Source organism: Austrofundulus limnaeus, unplaced genomic scaffold (genome assembly GCF_001266775.1).
Source record: "Austrofundulus limnaeus strain Quisiro unplaced genomic scaffold, Austrofundulus_limnaeus-1.0 Scaffold104, whole genome shotgun sequence".
Lineage (NCBI taxonomy): Eukaryota > Metazoa > Chordata > Actinopteri > Cyprinodontiformes > Rivulidae > Austrofundulus > Austrofundulus limnaeus.
In genome coordinates this window covers 21,862-46,817 of record NW_013952506.1, presented here as the reverse complement: position 1 = coordinate 46,817, position 24,956 = coordinate 21,862, and the positions used below count along the sequence as shown (strand labels likewise).

Genomic DNA, 24,956 nt, shown 5'->3' with positions numbered 1-24,956 from the left:
ACTTAGGTGTGGCAGCCATCTTGAATGGGGTTGACTCCAAAAGGCATTCACCTTATTAAAATTCATCTAACAACAAACACTAAAACATCGCATTTTGTCACCATTCAGTCGTATTGATTCAACATAATGTAACAACACAAATTATGTTTTTCAGAAACAATTTTATTACCTAATCTTTGTTACAAACTTGAGAGTATCAAAAAAAGTCTGTTGCAACATTTCAGCAGATAAAATCTTATATTTTGTTGCTCACTTTGGTTTATAAAATGCATTTTGGTACTCAAAAACATTGGAAAACTTAAATAACAGTGAAAACTACATTCTACAGCTAAATCCAAAACCTGTGACAGCAACGGTACCATGAACTCCCAAGTTAAGTTTAACTGAAATTATCACTCCGACAAACTCAATTAGAAGTGGGACACGTTTTGGGAAATGTCACATTATGATTTGAGAACTGTTTTGGTTTACAACGTTGTGCTAAAAACAAGAAATGGGAAAAAATGGAGAATCTAAATCTGAATTTTCCAACGTGACCTAAAAATCATTTAGGTGTTTTTACATTTCAAGCTGAAACAATAACTGGAAAAAGGCCTTTCTAGTGACCAAACCTATTCAAAATAATCACTTTTGAAAGCAAATCACATATGAAGTGTAAATGAAAACCAAATGAAATCACTACATAACAGAAGCTGAGTTCCTTTGGTCAGGATTATTTTGTATTACAAAGATATAGAAAATGATTATGTTGCTCTTCACAAAGAGGGTTTCTATTATGATAGTCAGAATCCTTCACTGTCACTCCTGGACAGGAAATACACCAAAGAGAAGAGAATTCTTCACCCTTACAAAATATGAATTATGAATTGTGACAAATGATTCCCTCACTTAGGAATAATTCTGATCATCCATCACTGGCAGACACACCGGATCTTTGGTCTTGTGACAATACTTTCCACTGCATCGTACCAAGGATCATCTGTATATAAAATAAGCCGTACCCATCTGAGGAAGAAGACAACTCTTTGGATAATAGCAATGGTCTAGAAGGCAGGTGGAGCACAGGGCTTGTGCTAAAGCTTTCACCAGATTAAAGCACTAAAAACGTTTACAGAGACATCATTTGAAGAATTCTTTTTCTTACATCTCTGGCAAACACAATATTTTGACAAACACTCCCTCACTGTACATCTGCTATATTTTTTTTGGTTGCCTTATAGTTTTCTTTTGTATCATCAAACATTCTTTGGGTACAGTTTCTCTCTGTCTTTGGATCTAGTTATTTATAGTATGTAAAGCCCTTCCTATTGTAAGGCAATGCTAAAGCTTTGAGTTCAGTGCACTAAAAATGCCAAACGATATCGTTTGATAAAGCTAAAAATAGTTTGGCAAAATCTAATGCACTTGTCATCTTCACAACAAAGATGAAAAAAAAGTGAAACAAAAGCTCTTTCAACCATGAAAATAAAAGAGTAGCATGTAATATCCTAAAGGAAGTTAAAAGGAAATAAAGTTTTTCACTTTGTCCCCTGAGTGTCAGATAATACTGCAGAAAATGTGATGAAGAGGAGGTAGTAAGGTTGAGGTAGATAATCCAACAAAAAAGGAGGGGATCCACTTCATCTTCCGCTTTAGTGGAAAAGTCATTAAATATAATGCAAATGTATCCCAGTACATTCTGACTTTTTTTTTAAAAAACATTCATCATGGGTGAGCTTTGGTTAGGACAGACTCTGCCAAACACACAAACAGGTAGAAAGTTGTCCAAAAAAAGTTGCAAAAGACATTCATACAAAATCCTGAGGTTTGTTCGTCCGAAGCGAGTGCACATTTCTTCCACTGCAGCAGCTGGCTTCCTGAACCCCCCCACGCCATCATGCAGGGGCTCCTTTCAGGAAGTGAAAGAGGTAGAAGTGGTGCAGCCTTGGGCGCCGAGGAGCAGACCCAGAACCCGGCGAGGTTCAGGTGCCGGCTGCCGTCCGAGTGAGCAGGGCGGGGTGAGAGACGTTCGAGGAGCCGGAGGGCCAGGAAGCACCGGAGGCCACGTGAGGGAAAGGATGCGTCGTTTCTGTTTCCACTTTCAAAGTCGGCTTCAGCTCAGTGCCGCCACCGTCCGACTCTGAAGATTCAGTCATCGAGCTGTGGCTGGTGGCGGGGGGGCTCATGTCTTCATTGCTTTCTTCGTTGGAGTAGTGTCCAGAGTCTCCCGTTTCCTGGCTGCCGGCGGGTTTCTTCGAGTGAAGGGGTCCGAAGAGGATCTCCTGGGTGGAAGTGGGCAGAGGAGCTGAGCCTGGACGCTCATCGTATCTCAGGACGGTCTTACCGGCTTCATACAAGCTGGCTCTCGTTTCAGCCTGAGGAGACAGAGACAGAAGTTAAAACACTGTAAAATAAAAAATGAAATTAGTCTGGATAACTTGAACAATTTCACAACTCTTACATCACTTGAAGGTAGATTTCTGTCATTTTTGAAAAGCAGCCACCTGCTGCTTTGAGTCTTGTTGCTGACTGGACCGGCACTATTTATGACGATGTTAGATCCACCCTGGAACAAATGTAACGACTGATTAATCAAACAGAAACTAAGAGAGCAGTAGTCATCAGCCAGCTTTAGAAGCCTGATCTCACCTTTGCATCTATGAAGTTACTTATCATGGGTAAAAGGGCTTCAACGTTCTCTGAGTGGAAGTCACTGGGCAGCTGCAAACCAGAAACCTCAGACGCTCCCACAGCAATCATTTTGGGACTGGATGATTTTCTGTTAGTCACACAAAAAATACAGTTTCTGTACATGTTTGTGTTATTTGTTTATTTTATTTTGCACACCAGGATGTTTAGTACCTTGGCTTGCCCTTGCTGATCAGGATCAGGGCACACATGGCGATGCAGGTTAATGCAATGCTTACACCAACCATGATCCCTGTCATGGACCTCTGGTTTATGTGGTACAGATCATCCGAAAACCCTGCAAGACAAAACAAATTGTTTCACATAGTTGATTGATTATATGCCTTAAAAACTGATTCTGTGGCACTGCGTCGGCTTTATCATTAGGGTTCATCGATGAGCCTTTTATACAACTTTAAAGTGCCTGTGACATCAAATTTTTGTAATAAATATGAATGTATTTTTGGAAAGAAAACATTGATAACATAGTGTTAAAAAAAGATTTCATGCCGCTGGGATGAACAGTTGTTGAGATATTTGCATGTTCAGTAACAGGAAGTGATGTCAAAGGGGAATGTCTGAATGCCAACAAAACATGACTGTAGAGAAGAATCTGATGTTTCTTTTCTAATCACTATCATAGGGAGATGAGAAAGAGTCATAGCTCAAATAATATTGTTTCAATAAATTAAAACCAGAGTTTTCTTTCTCAAAGAGTTCCCCTTTGATGTCACTTCCTGTTTCACTTCAGCTGAGCCAAATTCAAAAGAAAATATGCCAGTTATGTGACATAACGGGTCAAATCGTGTGTATCATGCCAAGTTTCTTAAATATAAATATATATTTTTTAACTTTTTTGTATTTCATGGATATGCATGTCACAGGCACTTTAAAACTAATGTGAAAAACTCTAAAACGAGAAGCATCCATCCTGCTTGATGTTTCGGTGTTTCGTGTTGCTGACCTGCTGGATCTGGGATGGTGTCGGAGTGCCTAACGTTCTTGCTGCGGTGGACACTTCCATGGTTCAGTGGCAGCTCCACAGTGTCAGAGAAAGGTCCATCACCGACCTTGTTGGAGGCGCATAACTTCACTAGGTAGACGTTCCCCGGCTCCAGCTTCTCTAACAAGGCCATTGTGTGACTTCCTACAATCATTAACACAAACAAAAAAAGACCAAGTGAGTCATAGTTCATTTAAAAGTGCCATGCATGCTAGTTTAATAGACTGGTTACCCTCTCTCTGTATTCTCTGCCAGCGTCCAGTCATCCAAGCCTTCTGTGACGTGTATAAGATGGTATAATGTGTGACCACCACGTTGGGCTCGGTGGGCTCCCTCCAGGACACCAGGGCGGTGTCGTCCTCGATCAGAGTTACTCGTACTCCTGCGGGAGGTTGACTAGGTGCTGCAGACAGAGGATGCGTGATCGTGAGAAACAAAATGAGGGAATATTAAGTTGCAGGGAAGGGAGCATAACTATGTTTCTATGCTACGTTCATGTTCAGTTTATTACCTGTCTGCAGGGTTTGATGGTAAACGACCAGACTCCAGGGGCTTGACATCTGGTCCACATGCAGACGAACCACAAACTCATAACGAGTGTTTGGGATCAAATTCTGCACAATCACACTCTGCTTGGTACTGTGAAGAAAAACAGTCATTTAACAGGGAATAATCTTTACCACATTCATTTTATGTCCTTTATATATAGGAGAGTCCGGCTGGTGAGGGGCTTACGTTTGCAGGTAGCGTATAGCAGAGACATTGTGGGTGCCCACAGGTGTACAGCGGACTGTAAAGCTGACAGCTTTCCCAGGAGCGAAGGCAGGATGACTCCAGCGCAGGGACACAGCAGAGGAGTTGCTGGTTAAGACGGTGACTTGATGTGGAGGAGGCGGGGCTGCCGCCACCTGGTCTCTAGCCGCTGAGAGATACAAACAAACAAACAATAAACAAACAAAAAAGGTGTAAAATTCAGAGACAAGCTGATTTTAAATAAGCTCTAGACTCGTACTCACACACACATCCTGGAGTACTAATTGTTTGGTCGGTCTGATAGCCATCTCCAACTTTACTGAGAGCCAGAATCTTGACGTGATACTTTCTCCTTGGATCTGAAATATGAAAAAAAGAAAGAAAAAATACTGTTTTCAGCTATGCTTTGTTAAAACAAAACAAACAAAAAACTCCAAAGTTGCCAAGATAACAATTCAACTTCAATCACGAGACGAAGCATCTTTTGTCCAAAACCTCACTTAGTAGGGAGCAAAAAAAAAAGGTTGGAAAAAGACACAGAACAATGAGCTGGGGCAGTGAAAGCTATCGTGATTTAGCAGGTCATATGTGGCCGTGCATGGACAATGCACCCTCCCTGTGTCACCTCAACCTCTCATTTGTCATGTGTTGTTCTTTGCAAGGAGCATGAGAAAGATCAGCAAGCCCAGTGACACAGCTAAAAACACATCATCACCATAAAACCCAAATCTCTTGATGAGCTTTAAAATAAAATATAAAGACATTACAGCCTAAAACAGCATAAACTAAAACACTGACTGGACAGTGACCAACAGAAGAGATGTGAGATCACTGATAAAACACAAGCAGAGGTCTGACAGCGCTTCACTTGAAAACATGTTTTAACTTGAAAAACTACCATTGCTCCAGGCTCTCTAAATCAGGAGGCTTTTCAAGCAGTGTTTAGATTTGTTTTATGCCTCAAGTGTGAAAGGTCAGCCTTTGGGTATTGACCAATGACAGCAGAGTGTCCAGGTCCATTTTGAAGGGGGAGGCTTCAGCTGCTGGGATCCTAGGCCCATGGGACCGGGTGGGGGTTTACTGGGGTCACCGAGCCAGGTCAACACAGAACAGAAGGAACCTGGACGCAGGGTTCTGGGGCAGGAGGTGGGCCCCTTTTGTTTCCCTTTTCGTGATTTTTTTCCTCTAGTTTTGTGTTATAGCCTTAAACTTAGGGGTAACAGAAACAAAACGACTGAGGATGGAACCAAAAAAAGTGAGGAAAACAAAAACATTTAAAGTTTTAAGTCCATATAATTGGGCTGCAAATCTACTCAGATGTCCTACTCATGATTCGGTGTAAACTGCGCAGTAATACTTTCTTAAATTTAATTTCTGCTTTATTTTTTTCTCTGTATAGTTTAGGCAATATTAAAAAAGAAGCTGTTGGTTATGTAAATGGGCAGCAGAGATGACCAGTGGGAGCAGGGTTATTAATCCAAGACCGGTCAGAGGCTCTGTCCAGCTTTGGTTCATCCCAAGTGTCTTTGTTTGTGTGCACCAGTGTCCAGCTGAAGGGAGGTGTTGGCCCGGGTCTTTCCAGGGCAAGTTTAGCCCTGGACTGAACACAATAGCTGTGCATAATGAAGCAAGTCTTGGGATGGGAAACGGTGGGAGGGACATCTGGTTACTGACCTTTAACCCTGGGAGCCTGATCCTAAACAATACCAGAGCAACACTGGGGGGAAGGCTGCTGGTTAGACAAGAGAGGTCAGCTCATATTGATCAGGACAGAGGGTGGAAATGCAAATACAGCATCCAACTGCCCACTGAATCAAATTAGGCGACGCAAAAACGATCTGAGTGAAAACCCATCGGTCACTCTGTCTAATTTGCAGGCGTTCACAAAGATAGTCAAACACATCCATGTGCATTTTTCCTTCCTCTCGTTACTCACCAAGGCCGCCGATAGTGTGGGCACGGGTTTGAGCTGGCAGCAGGGTGCTAGGCTGCTCCGGTTGGCCTTCCTCGTGGTAACACAGCCGGAAACCCTGAACAGCCACAGAATCCGGGGAGGTCTGCCAGCGAGCCACAATGGAGGTGCAGTTAAGAGGTTCAAGTTGAAGAACTGGGGCTGAAGGCACTAAGGAAGGGAGCAAAAAAAGCAAGCCCAATACAGATCAATACAATTTATTTATAAAGTATTAAAAATCACAAGGAAAAACTAAAACAAACCAACAAAAACAAAAGTGTGACTGAGCAAAATACATACGGATGATTTAAGCTCAAACTAATACAAATAAACAACATGCATATTTAAATAATTACCAATAAATACTTTTTTAAACCCAAAACTTTTCAATCTGATGTGCTCGACCAGTTCTATTCAAATATATAATTATTATTGCATATTTATAATTTTTAAACAGAAAATTCAGATTTAAAGGATAAAATCCTCCCCCTTCCCAGCAGGTCATTAAAACAGACGATTCTTTCCCCCCACATAGAAGCCTGAGGCCCTCTCTTTATGATCCGTGACTGAGGCCACTCTGAAACCACTGACAGCGAGGGGCAAAGGTTTCTGGGTAACCATCACAAAGAGTCTGGCACAATGCTACAAGAGCAAACTCTAGTATTATACTAAAACACACTGCATGAACTCTGGGGAACCTCCTGATGAGCCAACAGCAGCAAAACTAAATGTGACCAAAGCAAAAAAAAACAAAAACATAGGTCTTGTGTCTGTTTACCAAATGTTTGAATCAAATTATTCTACTTAAAAATAAATAAAAATCCACTATTTCCTATTTTCTAAGTTCATGACAGTGCTTTCTTCGACTCTGGCAGCTTTACCTTTATTGCTGGAGATCTTGGGTGTACGGTGTGAGGTCCATGCTGAGGGCTCACACCACCCCACACGTGTGGCTGCAGCCATGCGGAGCAGGTAAATAGTGTCTGGCTGCAGGCCCTCTAAGTGATACTCAGTGCTGTTGTGCGGCAGCTCCACGTTGGTGACGGTGTCATCAGTAGCGGTGCGATAGGAAAGCCTGTAGGCCATCATACGTCCACGGCTGATCTTGGCCGGCAGTGGCTGCCAGCTCACCTGGATGTCTGTAGAGCTGTGGCTGGTCAGAGTTAACTCCGGGGTACGCAGAGGCACTGCAGAAAAATACATCAACTTTATTAGAAAAAAAAAACAACCTTTTTAATCTGGTTCAAAATGCATCCCTTGTGGAGTCTCAGTGTGTTGAGCTTACCGTCCTCTAGAGTATGTTGACTGACTTGGTCTGACATTCGACTGGCTCCCATTGGCATATAAGCCACGATGTAAAAACTGTAGTTTCGTGCCGGCTCCAGGTCGTCGATGATGTAACTGGTTGTGTCGTTGCCAATAACAACTTGGTATTCTTCGTTGTTTAGTCCTGAAGTGCAAAAATACATAAATTACTTAAATAAACGTCCTGATGCATCTCAAGGTCCACTGGATGGATTCTTCTTTTTGAAAAAAAAAAAAAAGCATTTCATCTCTCCTCCAAGAGACTTCTTCAGTACTACTAAGTACTACAACTACTTTTAAGTAAACGTTCAAAAAGTTGGTTGAGTTGAGTTGGTTGATTATAATATCTTGCAGATTATGTATAAGGCTCATAAAAAATTACCTTTAAACATCCAGTTATACTTTATTAAGAGAGAAAGTTTATATAATATTAAGGAACTTGAGATGTTTATAAAACCTAAAATTCGAACAAATTTGAAGGACCGATCAGTTCAAGGAATAAGATTGTGTAATAATCTGGAAAGTGATTATAAAAATGTTGGTTCAATGTGTTTAAGAGAATGATGAAAATAAGTTTGTAAAGGAATATGAAATTGTATAATGTATATCAAAAGTTGTTTGAAAAGGAATTGAAGTCTTTATTTTGTTTTGTTCCTTGATTATTATTGTTTGAAATTAATTTTGGAAAAAAGGGGCAGATATTATAAGTTTTTTTTTCTTCTTTCTGCCTCCTTTCATTTCAAGTGTGATATGTCTTTTCTCTTTGTTGCGTATAAAATTTTTATGTTATTTTTAAATGAAATGAATAAAAAAAATCAATTAAAGAAATTAAATTGAATTAAAAAAGGACAAAGCTCCTCTAAAATGAGTATTGTAAGACACAAACTCCTAACTGCTTCCAGACTACTGAAAGAACAATTTTATATAGTTTCTTCATTATAAACATCTCTTTACAACGTTGGTTTGCAACCCTGTCCCTTTAAATGGAAACAGACTGAGCAGGAGAGTGGACAATGGGCCAGACGAGCCTGTTATTTAACTGAAGTTGTCATTCTGGGTCTCCCTTGACCTCTGCTCTACGCAGGAACAGCAGATGGCCTTCAGCCGGGAAACGCTGATCACATATAACAGTGAGGTTAGCAGTGACCTTGCATCTTGTCTCACTTCCATCCTTTAAAGTTTGGGACCGTCACCAAGCTCAAATGATGAGAATATTTAAAAAAAATGTTTACATCTTAGACTCACCTTCTGCTTTCATATAATGGATGGAGTAGGCAATAACTTTATCAGCATTGTAGAGTGGTCTCTCCCAGGCGAGTAAGATGGCGGAGCTGGAGATGGTCTCAGCATGGACGTTCCTGGGAGCACTGGGCCTGTCCTCGGACATGACAACAATGAGGCGGGCCAAAGACAGCACAGAACCCTGTTTGTTCTCTGCCACGCACTGATAGATGGCATCATCTTCAGGGATAATCTGGGTGATCACCAATTTACTGAGGGGAAAAAAAATTAAACATTTAAAAACAAACAATAAAACCATACATGAGCTATGAAGAGGTGTTTTTATTTCATTTAGATAATTCTTTAAGTTATTTTGATGTGCTTGACTCTGACCATCCTACCTGTTATACATTTTAATCCTCCCATTTAGGCGAACCTCCTCTCCATTCTTCAGCCAGCTGATGCGTGGCGGGGGCACTCCCTCCGCTTGGCACATAAATCGGGCGGTGCCTGCTCTTGGACGGGTTTGGCTCTCGGGGATCTCAACAATGTTTGGTGGCACTGAAACAAAATTTGTTTGCAAAAACCGATCAGAACTAATGCTAACGATTATCGATACGAAAGTTTGCATTTAGCACTTTTACTAGAAGTGGGTGTGAGGAATATATTGAACCTAGAACTGTGAGGTTAGCTGCTGCAATAGTGTGGTTGCGGGTTCCAGGTGTTGAGGCCCTGCAGAGGTAGACTCCACTGTGCTTGGAGTTAACATCGGTAATGACCAGATTCCCATTCCCCAGCACTTTGGCATTGTAAACATCAATAGGTTTGCTGTCAGCACGGCTCCAGGAGATGATGGGTGACGGATTGCCTGTGGCCACACACTCCAGGACCACGGTTTGGTGAAGGGATGTGGTAAGGTTCTGCGGGCCAGCGATGATTCGGGGCCTCTGACGTGCTTTAGGGCCTAAATCTTCACGAGAAAGCAGAAACGTTACGAGGAAGGACTTGGAGTTGAGTAAATTCTGTTATTGCAGTTGATGTACCTTTGCTGACTGTCAGCGTGGCCTCTCTACTCTTTAAACGACAGCCGATGTTGGTTGCCACGCATCGATATTGTCCAGCATCTTCCAGTTGTACATTGTGAATTTGGAGTACTCCATTGGGCAAAACTGTTATCCTGAGCACATAAAAGCACCAAATTATGGACAAAATAGAGGGTATATAAGGAAATGCTACTTTGTTACAAATATAAGTGTATTGTTTAGGTATTTCTGAATATAAAATAATGAAAATGTTAAAGTACCTGTCTGTTTGTAGTGGCAGTGTGCTTTGATTGAACTCCCAGGTGATGGTGGCAGAGGGAGTTGAAGAAACTGCACAGGAAAATCGTGCAACAGAGCCTTCAGACACCATCGTGGACACGGGGTGTATATTAAAGTCTGTGATCCCTGTGAATGAAATGAGCATGCCTGTCAGTAACAACGCATTGAAACAACTCGTCTTTCTGAAACTGTGTTAAGCTGGTGAATAACGAACTGATTTTGATGAATGTTTCTGATGAAATGAGATGAATTGATCTGTTAAGACACCACCTGCATGTGTGCAGATGAGGGATTATGTCTCATTGTGACTCTCTGGCCCAATCAATGGATCAATTTAAGAATGACAGTGAATGATGCATTATTATAGATAAAAAATAATCAATGCACTTTGCACAAAAAAACTGCAAACAGTAGAAAAGGACAAACAAATGTGAGTCTAGTTCATCACAAACAAGCAAAATGTAACTTTGTTTCGTGCTGCACACATTTTGCAGCTTTAAAATAGTCAAAAACTCCTCATTTCAGATTTTATTAATCAGATCCTCTAATTCAGATAAAAAAAAAACAACAATGCCAAAGTGTAGAAGAAGTGTGTTAAATCTCTACTCTCAATAACTTTTACATCAATAAAAGGAAATTATCATCTTTTTATAACCATATAATCAGTCTCATTAATGAAGGTTTTGGATCTCAGCTTCTTTACAACTTTGCTTCAGTCTTTTTGAAGTTTAGTTCTCATTTGTTTTTTGTTTTTTTTACCACCTAAAGTCCTTTCACAGTATTTCAGCAAGAGTGAAGTCAGGACTTGACTGCAGAGCTGATTTGTCAGTTCTGCTTTAGAGATGATCCGGTTTAGACAAAGATTCAGTTGAAGAATCTCATTTGACTCTAAAATACTTTGATCTGCAGAGGACCTGCTGGTCGTCTGCGAAGGGCCATGGTCCTGCAGCTGTAAAACAGACCCACATCATCACACCTCCATTACTGTGCCGGAGGTGTTTGTGCTTGTTTTTTTAATCAAACGTTCCACTGAGCGTTCTGGACAAACTTCTCGTCTTTGGTCTCATCTGTCTAAGGATGTCCAAGAAGTTAACTTGCAAATTTCATCAATTCTCTCATATTTTTTTAAAGAGATTGTATTCTTACAAACTAAAAAGCTATACTTCTTAGTTTTTTATTTATTTATTTATTTATTTATTTGATAATAAAAGTCTAATCTGGAGGTGAACTTGCTGAGACTTTGACGTGTGAAGATTGACAAATGTCTTAAAAATGTTATATAATTATTAGGACTTTAACCCTAAAATGTAAGCTTTTTTAGTATTCTTTATCATAGTTGTATGTGGACATTTAAGTTCAGTCCTGCTAATCAGAATAAATTCGCTGTGAACAATATGCAAAGTCACCCTTTACATATTTACACATTATGAAAACTCTTTTAACAGCCACCAGAAATACCCCACCTCATCTGCATTTAAGCAGGACACCCCATACCATATCATCAATGACCTTAATTCATTACGGTGATAAGTCCTCTCCCTCCCCCCTCACTCAAAGAGGAAGTCAATATCATGTTTTAGAAAATCAATACTCTTGCTATCCCTCTAAAACTCCACATTTAAACCACTGAGCTGTAGGAGAGCAAAATTACAGAAAGAAACTTTCATTAAAATATCATATGTTTTAAATATACAAACAATCTGATTGTCCTGGTTATGGGGTGAACCAAAACCATGGATTATTTTGCTAATTGTCTGCATTTTAAGCATTTCTTTCTTTGAAGGATAAGTACATAATATCTTAAGTCCGATGTATCAGTTTGAGATTTCACTTGTCATGTATTCTGGCAGTTGTTGACTGTTTTGTCTCAAAAAAAATCGCAGTAGATTGGTATGCTCTGTGAAATGCATGACAACTGATAAGAAGCTACAAATGCTAAGTTTAACTGTGTGGGCTCAGTGATGCAGGTGGTGGGTGTGGTCCATCTGCTAATACGGTCACGTCTGTCTGTCCTAGAGGAGAAATCAATGTTTAGGTCAAGCAGTGCAAAGGTTTCTCCAAAGAGGTCAGAGGTCACCCTGAACCCCCCTGTCCAGTCAAAATTACCCCAAACTGCAGCCAGATTTAAAACAGTTTGCCTGTTTCCCCTCACAAAAAAAGTTTGTTTTCTGTTATTTTTAACACTCAGAGTAATATTTGCAGGAGTTTACTGAATTATTTTGATAGTATTTTATGACAAAACTCTTATTAAACAATGTGTGCAAAATGCTGGAGATGCAAAGTGATGCAGACACTATAAAGATGTGAAAATGTCAAAGGACCAAAACTCTCTGCAGTGGAAACTCACAGCCTTTTACTCAGATGACAAAGTGCTTTTCTTGAAGGGGCAGTCGAGGGTCTGATCTAATGAAAGGAGGAACTGGGGCGCGGGGGGGGACGACGACACAGCAGCAGGACTCCCCCCACAGCAAGAGCAGGCCTGTGACATCACAAAGCCTTTCCACCGGTGACCCTTGACCCCTGGGATCTCTGGACAGAAGGGAAGCACAGAGGACTCCCATCCTCCACTCCCCGCCCACAGCTGACCGAAAAACCTTTAACCCTTTCACTGATGGAGATGGGATACCAGACAAACTTGAATTTGGATTTATCCAAGTCATAAATTTAAAATTTAAAAAAAGTTTGTTGCTGCTAGATTTTGAAAAATCACGATAAGACAAATGTTGATGTTTATCTGTGTGCACAGCTATATTCATAAACTGCTTGCAGAGTAAAACCAGCATAAGTTTAATATGGTGTTTATATAGTTTGGTAAAACTCTACAACCTCACTGTCAGTGTCAAAATCACTAAACTGCAGGGTCTACTCTAGCCTCCATGACAACAGCCATGGGATATCCTTTCTAAGACCTTTAAAAAGAGTCCACGGTAGACCAGGCTCAATGAATAGACACAGCTGTCTTGTCCACTGATATGTGGACAAACAAATGCCCTGAGCTCTAGCCTTTTCTTGCAGGGCAGTCGGGGGCACGCCAAACAAAAGCTGAAAGGCAAATGGCCTTTCAGAGATTCCTCTGTGTAGCAGACCACTCTGCAGTTACACACTGTCTGCAGTCACAATGCAGTCCTGCAAACATTTAAACAACTTTTTACTGGTTTTTACTGATTACCTTCATACGTGGACAAGCGGCGCTCTTCCTCAAAAGACCACACACTGCTTGTTTATAAAGTATTTATGAGTATTTGGATTGACTCCTCGTCTACTTTTAACCCATCACTTAAATCCTAATGATAAATGGTCTGACACAGAAGTCAGTACTTTGAGGCTTTTGTTGGGAGGAAAAACAAGGTGTTGAGGACATTAAGTCCCATGCTGCTTTTAAAAGTTTGACAATGACACACAGTGAACATCACTACCGAGTGTAACCATTCATCATTTTGGTTTCAGCTGTAGACAAACAAAGAAAAAAATAACTACTTAGCAGAACTCTTCATACTCACTTGCGATAGTCAGACGTGATCTTTGGCTTAAGATAGCTCCAAATCGGTTTTGGGAGAGGCACTGGTAGACTCCTTCATCTGAATCCTCCTTGGTATGCTTTGTCTTTGGTATGAACAAGGAGCCATTGGGCAGAAAGTTTATGTGTTCACTTTCTGTCAGCCTAACTCCATTCTTTAGCCACTTGATGGTGACTGGAGGGTGCCCATGGGCCTGGCAGTCCAACACCACAGGATTCTTTGGCAGCACGGTTACATCACTGGGCTCTGTGATGAAGGACAGCTCACTAAAACATAAAATACCTAAAAGGAGAGAATGGTAAGTTTAGTAAGGGTTGGACATGTATGAAACCTTAAAAAACATTGAAAATGATGTAACCTACTTGACTAAAGCCACTTTGTATAACAAACTTAACTACTCTTACATAATAAAAGAAATTGAGTATATTAAAACAGCATATGACTATAAACTGACATATTAATAAATACATATTGAACTATAAATAACAAAATATTTGCTTCTCTTTCATTCGTCTCACTTTAACAATTAACAATGTGAATTTTTGCTAAAATATATGTTGTCATACAAAATTTTGCCAAAAAAAAAAAAGACTTCTGCTCCTTAAAGAGCTAATATTCAAGCAAAACTGAGCATCCCGTTTGATAAAACGTGTACACATAGTAAAGTTTAGGTAACAGAATCTGCCTTTAAAATATTTTTAAACCAATTTGAATCAAAGCAAGATTATTAAAATATTGTTAATAACTTCAAGTAAGACAATTTCAGACAACTAAAAACAGTAAACAAAAAAAATTGCAATACTCACTCGATAAAGGAAGAAATAATAGAAAAAGAAGCCAACACTGGCAAAACTTCATCTTGAAATTGACCATTTATCCAGACTTTAGCGTCATATTTCCCTGTACCGAGAGCCGCCGGGATCCAGCGTGCGTCCCGCTCGGGCTCCGTATCACTTCTGATATCAAACCGCTGCTTTGGAGTGCCGGGGAGCTTACGCCCCGCCCCCTTACGCATGCGCAGTGATGTGGAAGTGGGAGGTCCAAGGGTTTTGTAAACAAAACACTTACTTGTGTTTTCTTTGATTGGAAATAAATCGTTTTATTAGTTTCTCATCTCGAGATACGGTTGACAACACCACTGTGAGTCTGTGATGCCTTATAATGTGAATCTACAACTGTTAGTGAATTATTTTTGTTTTCAGCCTAAACTCTGGAAACTTTAGGAAGTGAGCACTGTCAAAGTGCAACATCTTGATCTTTCTTGTTTTCTTACTAAATTACAAGTATATAATATCTCCTAGGAGCCATAAGGCTTTCAAAGATTTTAATTGCTTTTTCCATTCATTTTTTTATATTTTCATTAGAATGTTTTGTTGTTGTTTATTTTGAGCACAAACAAGCTTCTAAATTCAAGAGATAAACCAGTGATGTGTTGATGCCTTAGCAAAGAAAGAGCTTTAAATGAGATATTTAGATACTTTGTTACCAGCAGACTGTAACAGACACAATTTGTTCCGATTTTTTAGCTAAATATAGGAAAAAACTAAAAAGAATGACACAGCTTAACACATAAAATGGAATTTTAGCACCAACCAATTAAAGGTGAGTGAAAATGTTTTCACAGCACTGTTTATTTACAAGACCCACGTTTGTGTGAGTGAAACTCACTAACTCATTATGGGTTCAGTTTTAAGAGCAAGTTTTAGTCCACATGACACGAAAAGAGGTTGTCTCCTGAATATTTTGTCATTTCAAATTATGCAGCCTACCTACTATTTACATACAGTTTGTGTGGTCTCAAGCAAATCCCTCTGAACCTGAACTGAATTTCTCTTACACTTTTACCTTGTTTAAATCAACTTGGAGTTAGTACATCAACACACATTGAGTGTGCTTCTGCATGTCTTGGTGAGATATGTCTTCTCTGTATGTCAGATTTTGTATTATTCTTTTTTTATTTTTTATTTTTTTGGCACAACAAATGCAGATGAGTATCCACATTGGTAATTATCGGTTACCAACGTGTAAAAAGCTCTGAACAGCATCTGCTCCTTCCACAGAATCTGGTAATTATGAAGAGATATTGATGGCTGCAAGTCAGCTGCTTAATGAATCCAGATATTGATCCAGCATCCGTGGCTTTTTGACAATGACCCTCCCGTCTCCCAGCCCTCATTCAGGACCGACACAATGAGGCCTCCAGCTGGTGGCTCGGCCACGCCACTGCCACATCAGCAAATCCTGACTCCACCGGCATAGGTAAATAAAGTCCTCACGTTCAGACCAACAACTGCTTCACAGAACATAATCAGACGTCTCTGTTCTCATCCATGAATGATTTCAGGGGATTACTGCCACGAGCTCGCACCTCTGTGCTTCAATATGCAATCAAAAGAGAAGAGCAGAGTTTAATTATGTATTGATCAGTGATGGCTATTGATTTAATCATCTTAAGCCTTATAAATATAATTTAAGGTTCAAACTGCTTGTCAGGTTGGTAACATCTGCTAATGTGCTTATTTAATTGTTTTAATTAAGGTTTTTAAAAGTATTTTATTCTACTAAAACATATATTTGTAATGGTTCTACTCTATTCTCTCTATGGTTGTATTTTTTAATCAATTTTTTGTGGGTGGGCAGCTAATTAACTACTGTTTGTAGGCAATATTGATTGAAATATCTCATTTGAGAGCAACACAGATGGGTTATTTTAGACATAATAAAAAAACAACAACTCCCATCTCTAAAAACCCACTTTAAAACCACAGCCTTTGAATATTTGGTGTGCTGAAAAAAGTTTAAAACCTGGATAAACGATGAAATTTGTTCTGTGTTCTGATAAATGTATGTGGTCCTGTGATGTCCAGGGTGTCCCCTGCGTCTCACACTCTAACTGCCAGAGATATGCACCAAAGGAAAAAGCAGGTAAAGAAAATAGACGGATGATTGCTAAATGTTGTGATGTTAAGGCCTAGAGCACCACTGGGCTCCACACTGCGAATGGTCCGGCTGTTTGGCCACAATCAATAGGGTTAAGGTCATTATCATGTTATGAATGCCACGGGGCCCTGGGAAAGCAGAGCAGAGGACCACTGATCTGGATTCTGATTGGCTGGAGCTTGTCTCTAGGAGAGGCCACCCCCCTGCTGACCTTAGATGTCATCTGAAGGGCTGCTGACCTCTAACCCCATGCTGGAGGGGGAATAAAGAAGTTTCCAGTTTGCATAAAATCAACTGGGTAAGCATTAAAAGTGTACCTTATTTAAAAAAAATTTAAATAGGAAAGTTCTTTAAAGGCAATAAATTATATTGCAGACACATTTTCAAGTGTAAATTTAAAACTACACTTAACTTAGAGAGAAAATAACTTGTATGTAAATTAACTGGCTGAGGTTGCGCTGAAGTTCTTTTTATTTATGCTGTAAAGTAGTTGTTTTCATCTGCATAAGTAAACACAAAAAGATATACTTAAACACCCCAAATCATTCTTTAAAAAAAGTTTATTGGCTTTTAAAACCACTTTAAAAATCTCACCAGTGAGTACTTTCCATTGAAAAAAAAAGAAAGAAAGAAAAAGGAACAACGCGTTTGCAATATTAACAAGCTACTGTACATTAAGCAGAACACCAGACAACAACACAGAGGAGGTTTTTTTCTTCTTCTACTGGTAGAAATAGACGAGATAGTCAAAACAGAGTCGGGTCAGTAAAAGGTAAAGAATCAGAGCCACTGATGGAGCTGCTGTAATCATAAAGAGGTGCGTTTCCTTCATTCAAATTTAAATATCACTCATAATGGTAAAGAAAAACGAAGAGAAAACGATACTTTTTTCTTCCACAAATGCATTTTTTTCTCAAAATATGAACAAGTTGCCAAAAACATAAAATATAAAAACATTAACTTAGTAAACAACACACACACACACACACACACACACACTCACATACATTAATGTAACTTATGAAACTAGCACTGCCAGTATGGTCAACAGAACCTGCCCAAATCACAGAAGACAGTGGTTACCAAGATTACAAAGTACAACAGAAGTATTCACACATGCGTGCATACAATCATTTTATCAACATAATGAGCATGTAGGTTTTAAAAGGTCATTTAACTTTTTCCCCCTCAATGCTTTGTATTCTCATGTATGAGAATGAGTAAGAAATGTGTATCTCACTGAGATTAATGCACATTTTGCTACAAGACAATTAAGTCATTTTCTGACACTTAAGTTTCCTTACTCGTATTTTCATAAAAAATATTCTTTTTTCTTCCCCCCTCTCTCTTTTATCTCCTGGGCATCCATCATTCTATTTTTTGTCCATAAAGATGTGTCAAAGCCATGTGTCGTAAAAATTTAGTGCAATATATAGGTGAACCTCCAAAGTTTGTTGAAACATTTCTTTTTCTTTTAATCCAGTGTCTGCTGATAAGACTTTTGAGCACAATGTCACAGAGATGTCTGCAACCAGCTAACAGTTTCACAACTTTTTTTGAAAAAAAAAAAAATTCTCCATGCTATTGATCCTGCTCACAGCACACATCACTTCTGCAACTGCAGAGTCCTATTACCTCTGAGTATATATATTTAGATTTATATATATTTATATATATTGGGGAAAAAACGTTCAAAAGTAAAATCAGCAAGCGAGACCAGACAGCTTTACTGTTACGACACACTGAGCCAGAAATGTAACACACAACATACAGTATCTTGCCAACTATAATCTGTTAAGCTTTTTTTCTTCTTCTTCTCTTTTCGATGGCACATACTTAGCTAGATAATGGCCATAATATAGTGTTTTGATACATCAAATCTCTATGTTTCTATCCTATTTACAGATGGAGCTTAAACATGACTTTTACAACATTGACGAATAGCCAAAAACTCGAGCAAGCATCCTACTGTTATCACATAGCCTACCTGGCTATCAGTGATGGTTTCAACATGCTTTCAGGTCCATGGTTACTTAGAAAACATAGGACGGCGACCATTTCACAAATTTACAAACTGTACATAAGATTCACGCAACTTAATCCGTAGCTTTTCACTATTTTATTTTTTTAAATTTCCTTTATCTTTTGAGGCTGCTCACTTCCTGTTGTTGTTAATATCGACTAGGAGTGTTTCTACATGTGATAAGCTCTTGTTTCTCAAACAGGTCGTCTTTGGTATGGACGTAAGGCTGGATGTCTGCGAACAAAAATTTCCCTCTTGATCTCAAGATGGCGTCAAAGCAGAACAGTGCTGACCTTTAGGTTTTCCCTCACAGCAACGCCTTCTCCATACCGTCAATTTTTACGGATTCAAGCCGGGGGTGGGGGTGGGGGGTTAGCATGCCATGAAAATTTGAATCAATAAATGCACAGAAAAAAGTACAAAAAAAGAAAAAAAAATCTCATGACTGCAGTGTGCCTGTTGAGGAGTTTTCAAGAAATCAAAGCGTGGTCAGTTTCTCGAAATGAATGAATGTCAAGGGCACACAGTACACGAAACGTGTTTGAATCGTAACAAAACAAAAATAATAAGTACAGAAAATATCAGAGTAACAGCTGCCTTAAAACACGAAGCTCTGGATATCTTAAAACACTTTACTATATACAGTTTCTCTTAAGGTGGCGTAAGGCCTTAGACGCTGAGAATAAGGCAGCCAGTTGTTGATTTCTTTCAAAGAGCAATCCAAAAGAAAAAAAAGTGGCCCACATCTCCATCGTCTCCACAAGGACTCATATACTCCCATTGTAAGATATTAAACAGTGCAAGAAGTATAGGCTTTGAGAAACTTTACTCTCAGACAAAAGCTCAGATGTGAATCAGTTTTTTTCCACTGATTTAGCATATGATAAAAGTATAAAGATTATGTCAGAAAATCAGCACCTGGGAGCTTAAGATGCTACCCTTGTAATATTTCGATATGGCAGACGAACATACTACATCTATTATGTGCATATACTACAAATACCAATATTGTCTCCATTTGGTTGAACTGCACGCATTGAAAAAAGTACAACAGCATATGGTTTGTTTGTTGTTGTTTTTTGGTGAAGTATTTTGTGCCAGATTTTCAAACCATCCCACCTTCCTCAGTTGTTCGTACGGTATAAATATTGCATTATTGAATGTTACTTTTCAGAGAATGTTCATAGCACAGAAATGCTCTTTCAAGTGTCTGCTGCCACCGAGAGCTCACACTCTTTGCTTGAAATGCTTTTGTTTGTTTTATTTTAGGTAGGGGGTGGGGAGTAGAATGAGTGGTAAATACTGAACATTTTTGGTGACATAATGTTAAGGGAAGTTAAGTCAATAAACATCAGCGGGAGAGATTTTCTGGTAAGCCTGGCACTTTTAAAAACTGAACGAACGGCAAAGTCCAGACAAATCCCAACGAACTGTGGTTTTAAAAACAGATATAATACATATGCACCGAACCAAACGACAGAGAACAGAAATTGTACAAAGTAAAATTTAACCCAGCATCTCTACTGTAGTAGGCTGGTCTTTGCTTTCTAGCCAGTCAAAGCCAGAGTTCACAGTATCACTGCATATCTGCTGAAAAAGCGGGTCGTTCTTCAGTTCTTCCAGTGTTGAGTCTTCATATTGTTCCTGCTGCTGATTGGGATCGAACAGCAAGTTGGGGTCCAATGTATTAAGGTCAGTGATGCTACTGGACAGATCTGAGGTCAGTCTGATGTCGTTGGAGAAGTCAGACGCCACGGCGTTGAGCTCCGAAGCTACCTGACCTACCAGCTGAGAACTGGGATTGAGGCTATCCTCCCCCAGCAAGTCCTTGACGGTGTTGTTGAAATCAATCTGCTGCTGCTCGTCCTCCACCTCCTGCTGCTGTGTGCTCTGAAGGAGGAGCTGTGGTTGTGTCTGCGCCGGATCCTCCTGGAGCTGCTGCTGCTGGTCTTGCTCACCAGCACCCATTTGTGCTTGGCCGTCCCCAGTGGAGAAATTCCCCTGTTCTCCGCTGCTCGTGGTGAGGTAGCCGTGCTGCTGGAGCTCAAAGGCAGCAGGGCTGGAGCCGACAGGCAGCTGGGCCTGGTGAGCGGTCCCTCCGGCGAAGCTGGGTGTCGTCTCCAGGATCTGCGTGAGGTTCATACGGGCCGTGTAGTTGGAGGGGAGGTTGTTGATGCCCAGGCCGCGCACCGAATCGTCTCCGTCTGCCTCCATCTTGCTGAGCAGGACGTTGGTGATCTTGGACGCGTTGCTCTGACCCTGCACGGGCAGCATCTCGCTGGCCATCATGATGTTCAGAGGCACGGACTGACTGCGCTGGACCATGCTGTGGACGGAGCCGACCGCCTGACTGCTGGACAGGATGTTGAGCACCTCAGATGTGACGGGGGAGTTGAAGGGTGAGACCACGGCTCGAGTGGTGGTGGTGGTGCTCGCGGTGGTGGTTGGAGGACCGGTGTTGCCGCTGAAGTTCCTCTGCCGCACTGCGGGGCTAACGCTGCGGCAGCGGAAAGTACTGGACGCGGATGAGGTTGAAGCTTTGTTGTCTAACGGTGCAGGCACTGCAAAACTCTCCTGTTTGGTCGGAGTAGTTACACGGGTAATCTGCTGCTGCTGCTGCTGCTGGACTGGAGAGATGGGCGTTAAGCGGCCAAAGTGAGCAGCATCTTGTCTCGACTGAGACTGAAATGACTGGCCAGGAATTGCAAATGCATGAGGCTTACGAAACTGATCATCTACCAGGTCTTGGTAGCTTGGCAGAATGCCAATGCTGTGGTTGGACAGAGGACCAGCAGCGGTGCTGTTGTAGCGGTTGTTGATCCACTCCAGTTTGGCTTTGTCAGGGTGTGTTGCCATGGGCCTCTGCATTGGCTTAACGGGGCTGCTGGAAACGATGCTGGCATCGTGGTACCCCGTGATGCTGGAGTTAATGGGAGTGAAAGCAAAAGGGTTCCTGCACTCCACTGGGCTCGGAGGAACACTGCTGCTGCAGTTGGACAGCGGTGTGCTGATTGGAGTGTGACGACCCATAGCTCCGTCCACGGGGGTGATGGGGGCCATACGGGAGCAGGGGCTCTCTCTTGTCAGGTTGTGCGCCAGTGTCATTTCAGAGGTGGGCGTCGGCGTAGGGGTCGGCGTTGGCGTCGGAGTGGGAGTTTGAACAGGAGTGGTGCTGCTGTGGGCGGAGTGGTAAAAGGTGGAGCTGGCTTGATGAGCGCCGAGGATGGAGCCCTGACCGTTGGCCGGCTGACCCTGAAGGGACACATCCACGCAGTTACCAAACAGGCCCTTCAGCTTCATCTGCTCCTCCATCTGGACCAGCTCTTCCACTATGCTGTCCTGGGTCATGTCGTCGTCGTTGAACGGGAAGTAGTCCATGTTGGACTGGGAGCCTGCAAAGTCAACCATCTCCTGTGCGAGGGAGAGCTGGTCCGGGGCCTCGGAAGGTTGAGCTATCATGGAAAGTTGGTCGGAAGAGGCTTGTTTGTGTTCTGCTGGCATCTGCTGCGTCTCCCACATTGTGCTCTTTAGCTCGCTCGCAGAGGCTTCGTGCGGTCCTGAGTTGGCTGGTATGGCACGAGGGTCCCCGGTGATCTGCTGCAGCAAAGCCTGATCAGACGCGTTGCTCCCCACTGCTCCAACCGTAGTGTCCACGCAGATGGAGAGGTCTTCATGCTTCACCAGCATGTCCCGCTGTTTGACGACAGTCTGTGTTCCCTCTGTGTGAGTGAGCGGCGCGTCGGTGAGTGCCAGGATCTGTGTGGGCCCTGTAGGTGTATGTTTTGCAGTCCCTTTGCAGGGGGCACTCTCTGGTCTGGCAGGGGTTCCTGGTCGGGGAATCCTCTTCACCGCAGCACTGACCCCAGCTTTGGGACTGTCGACTACAGCGAGCGGCTGCTGGGAGATGAACACCCTCTTAACGGGGATGACGTGGGATTCCCCAGCCGTGCGTTTCCTGGGGCTCTTGGCATCTGAGCAGGGATCCTTCGACGTTGGGGTAACAGCAGACGAGCCATTTGACGACGAGTTGCCGACGGAGTTCTGATTATCAACAGTCAAGTACAAAGTACTGTCATGGCAGTTACTATTATTGCTGTCCTGAGTCCCGGTGTGAAGAGACGTGGAGTCAATTTTCATCCTAACCACTTTATCTGACCCTGGAGAACACTTAACAAGGAAGCTGGGCTCACTCGCAGCCCTAAATTTGGCTCCACTGACGTGCTTCTCTGCGGCAGACGTGGAGCTGTTGTCGTTTCCTGCTTCGGATGCCCCTTTGGTGTCTGCAGAGACGATCGGGGTGGAGTTCGCTGCGCTGAGTTTGACTGCGGGAGACTGGGAGGCGGCTGAGCCTCCAGCCTGCGACGGCGGGGACTCGTCCGACGTGGCCAGGGTGCTCATGCCCGTCGAGGCCGGTCGCACGGTCGTGCTGCTGCCGCTGCTGGGAGCCAGAGCGATGGCCGTCATCTTCACGACGTTGACCGAGCTGACGTGAGGGGAGGGCATCACGGTTTTTATGGGGCTGTTGGTGATGAGCAGGGTGGGCGGAGAGCGCAGCGTGATGGCACTGGTGGCGGAGGGCTTGGGAAGGATCTGGGCGTACCGCGTCCCGTGCCGTGCCAGCCGGTCACCTACAGGACTAGCCGGGATGTTCTGAGGAGTTTTAGGGGATTGTTTGAGGGACTGAGTGACGACTTGAAAGTTCACGGGCAACACTTTTCCTTCGGCCGTCCCCACGGGGCTGGGGGAGGTCATTATCTGCCTGCTTCTCTGGACCTGATGGAGCAGGGAGACAAATTAGAACATTCAGACAACACCTCTCAACGTGATTTGTGGGGGGAGGGGGAGCCAAACACGTACCGTGACCGGGCTGGGGACAGCTGCTACAACAATTCCTATGGTGGGCTGCGGGGAGAGCAGAGCGGGGCTGCCGCAGGGGATGGTGGGTCCAGGGGTACTGGCCTCTGTTCGCTTGACCTGGGTCTCCGTTGGAAGTGGGGAGTGCAGCTTCTGCTCCTGCTGCTTCTTGTGGATTTTGCGTTGTAATTGCTGCTTTGCATCAACAGAGGGAGACGGCAGGGTCTTCACCTGCGGCTGGAATGAGTTGGCCTCAGCGGTGGGCACAAAGGCAGAGGCTGGAGTTGGGGTCTTCATTCCTGAAAAGGCATAAAACGTGACTGAAATATACAATAAATGATCAGTGGCGATCCTGTGGAGGAGAGTTCGCTCATGGAGAACCCTGTGTAGAGCTTTGGTGAGGTTACACTTTCAGCACCATGGACAGAGCACGGAGCACTTTAAATACAACTTCTAACTTTTTGAAAACATGACATCATTTCTTGTTTGTGTTTATTTAGCCTTTTATGCTTTCTCAGTTCCAACATAATCACAAGCATGAAAGTGATGAGGAAAAAAAGAGAAAAGACTTATTTGTAGGGCTGCAGCTAACGATTATTTTAGTAATCGATAAATCTATCGATTATTCTGACGATTAATCAAGTAATCGTATATAAAAAATTGTCATGTTCTGCAGTAATTCCTTAAGCTTATTTTATGAGAAATACAATTATTTAATATTGCGAAGGGGTAATCTACACTTGCTGATGACCCTGCTGCAATCAAAGTAATGTTACAATACCAGTGGTATTAATTCATGCATTTTAAGCTCCAGTTACGTACTTGTGTGTGTGAGGTCTGAGGAGGCATTAATTAAAAGCTCTGTCACTGAATCATTTTTAACCATCATAGAAACATATAAATGCTGTAAATTTATTGTTATGGACTGGAAAACTGAATGTCTATTTTTTTGTTTTTGTTTAGAATTTTAACAAGTAAAATGGGTAATATAAACACTTGGGTGTTGTAATTGAGTGTTGTAGAGTGCGCCGATTATAAAAATATGTATGTTTTTATGAAGCTTCGAGGCAGATAATTTGCCTCGAGGATGTTTTGTAATCGAATTACTTGAATTATTTGACGAATCGTTTCAGCCCTACTTATTTGTGAAACAAGGTTATTTCTTTTTAAGATACAGAAGTGTCCTAAATTTATTTTTAAGAAACAGGCCAAAGTGGTAAAATTCCAAATATATTTGCAGGATTGATAGATGAAAGAAAAAGGTTATGCCACCAATATAATAAAGCTGATAATGTTTTTGCCAATGTCTATGTCTATGTGTGTGTGTGTGTGTGTGTGTGTGTGTGTGTGTGTGTGTGTGTGTGTCTCTGTGGTGTTTCTCACTTCAGGGGAGAAAAGA

The 24,956-nt window shown here is 41.9% G+C and overlaps 2 protein-coding genes across 3 annotated transcripts in view; both read right to left on the bottom strand.

Annotated features, from left to right (window-relative positions):
- Positions 1-141: 141 nt before the first annotated feature.
- LOC106521138 (protogenin B) lies at positions 142-14,702 on the bottom strand. Its single transcript, XM_014013567.1, has 19 exons — positions 14,547-14,702; positions 13,723-14,022; positions 10,204-10,348; positions 9,944-10,077; positions 9,574-9,870; positions 9,302-9,461; positions 8,925-9,172; positions 7,660-7,824; positions 7,256-7,561; positions 6,360-6,545; positions 4,687-4,782; positions 4,406-4,592; positions 4,182-4,309; positions 3,903-4,073; positions 3,632-3,814; positions 2,842-2,965; positions 2,629-2,758; positions 2,441-2,545; positions 142-2,354 (listed from the first exon to the last, which is right to left on the bottom strand). The coding sequence occupies exons 1-19, from the start codon at positions 14,611-14,613 to the stop codon at positions 1,962-1,964; spliced, it is 3,525 nt and encodes a 1,174-aa protein (XP_013869021.1). The 5' UTR covers positions 14,614-14,702; the 3' UTR covers positions 142-1,961.
- Positions 14,703-17,222: 2,520 nt separating this feature from the next.
- The window catches only part of rfx7b (regulatory factor X7b), an 18,739-nt gene continuing 11,005 nt past the window's right edge, over positions 17,223-24,956 (bottom strand). For both annotated transcript variants that reach the window (XM_014013565.1, XM_014013566.1), the window contains 2 exons: positions 23,561-23,856; positions 17,223-23,476 (listed from right to left, as the gene is read on the bottom strand). In XM_014013565.1, coding sequence (XP_013869019.1) covers positions 20,210-23,476; positions 23,561-23,856 — 3,563 coding nt within the window. In that variant the 3' untranslated portion in view covers positions 17,223-20,209. The remainder of the gene's footprint in view (positions 23,477-23,560; positions 23,857-24,956) is intronic.

Coding starts and splice junctions, on each gene's coding strand:
- LOC106521138 (XM_014013567.1), bottom strand. CDS start 14,613: ATGGTCAATTTCAAGATGAAGTTTTGCCAGTGTTGGCTTCTTTTTCTA. Junction 2,966..3,631: donor CACCATCCCAGATCCAGCAG/GTCAGCAACACG, acceptor TTTGTCTTGCAG/GGTTTTCGGATGATCTGTAC. Junction 2,546..2,628: donor GTAACTTCATAGATGCAAAG/GTGAGATCAGGC, acceptor CATTTGTTCCAG/GGTGGATCTAACATCGTCAT.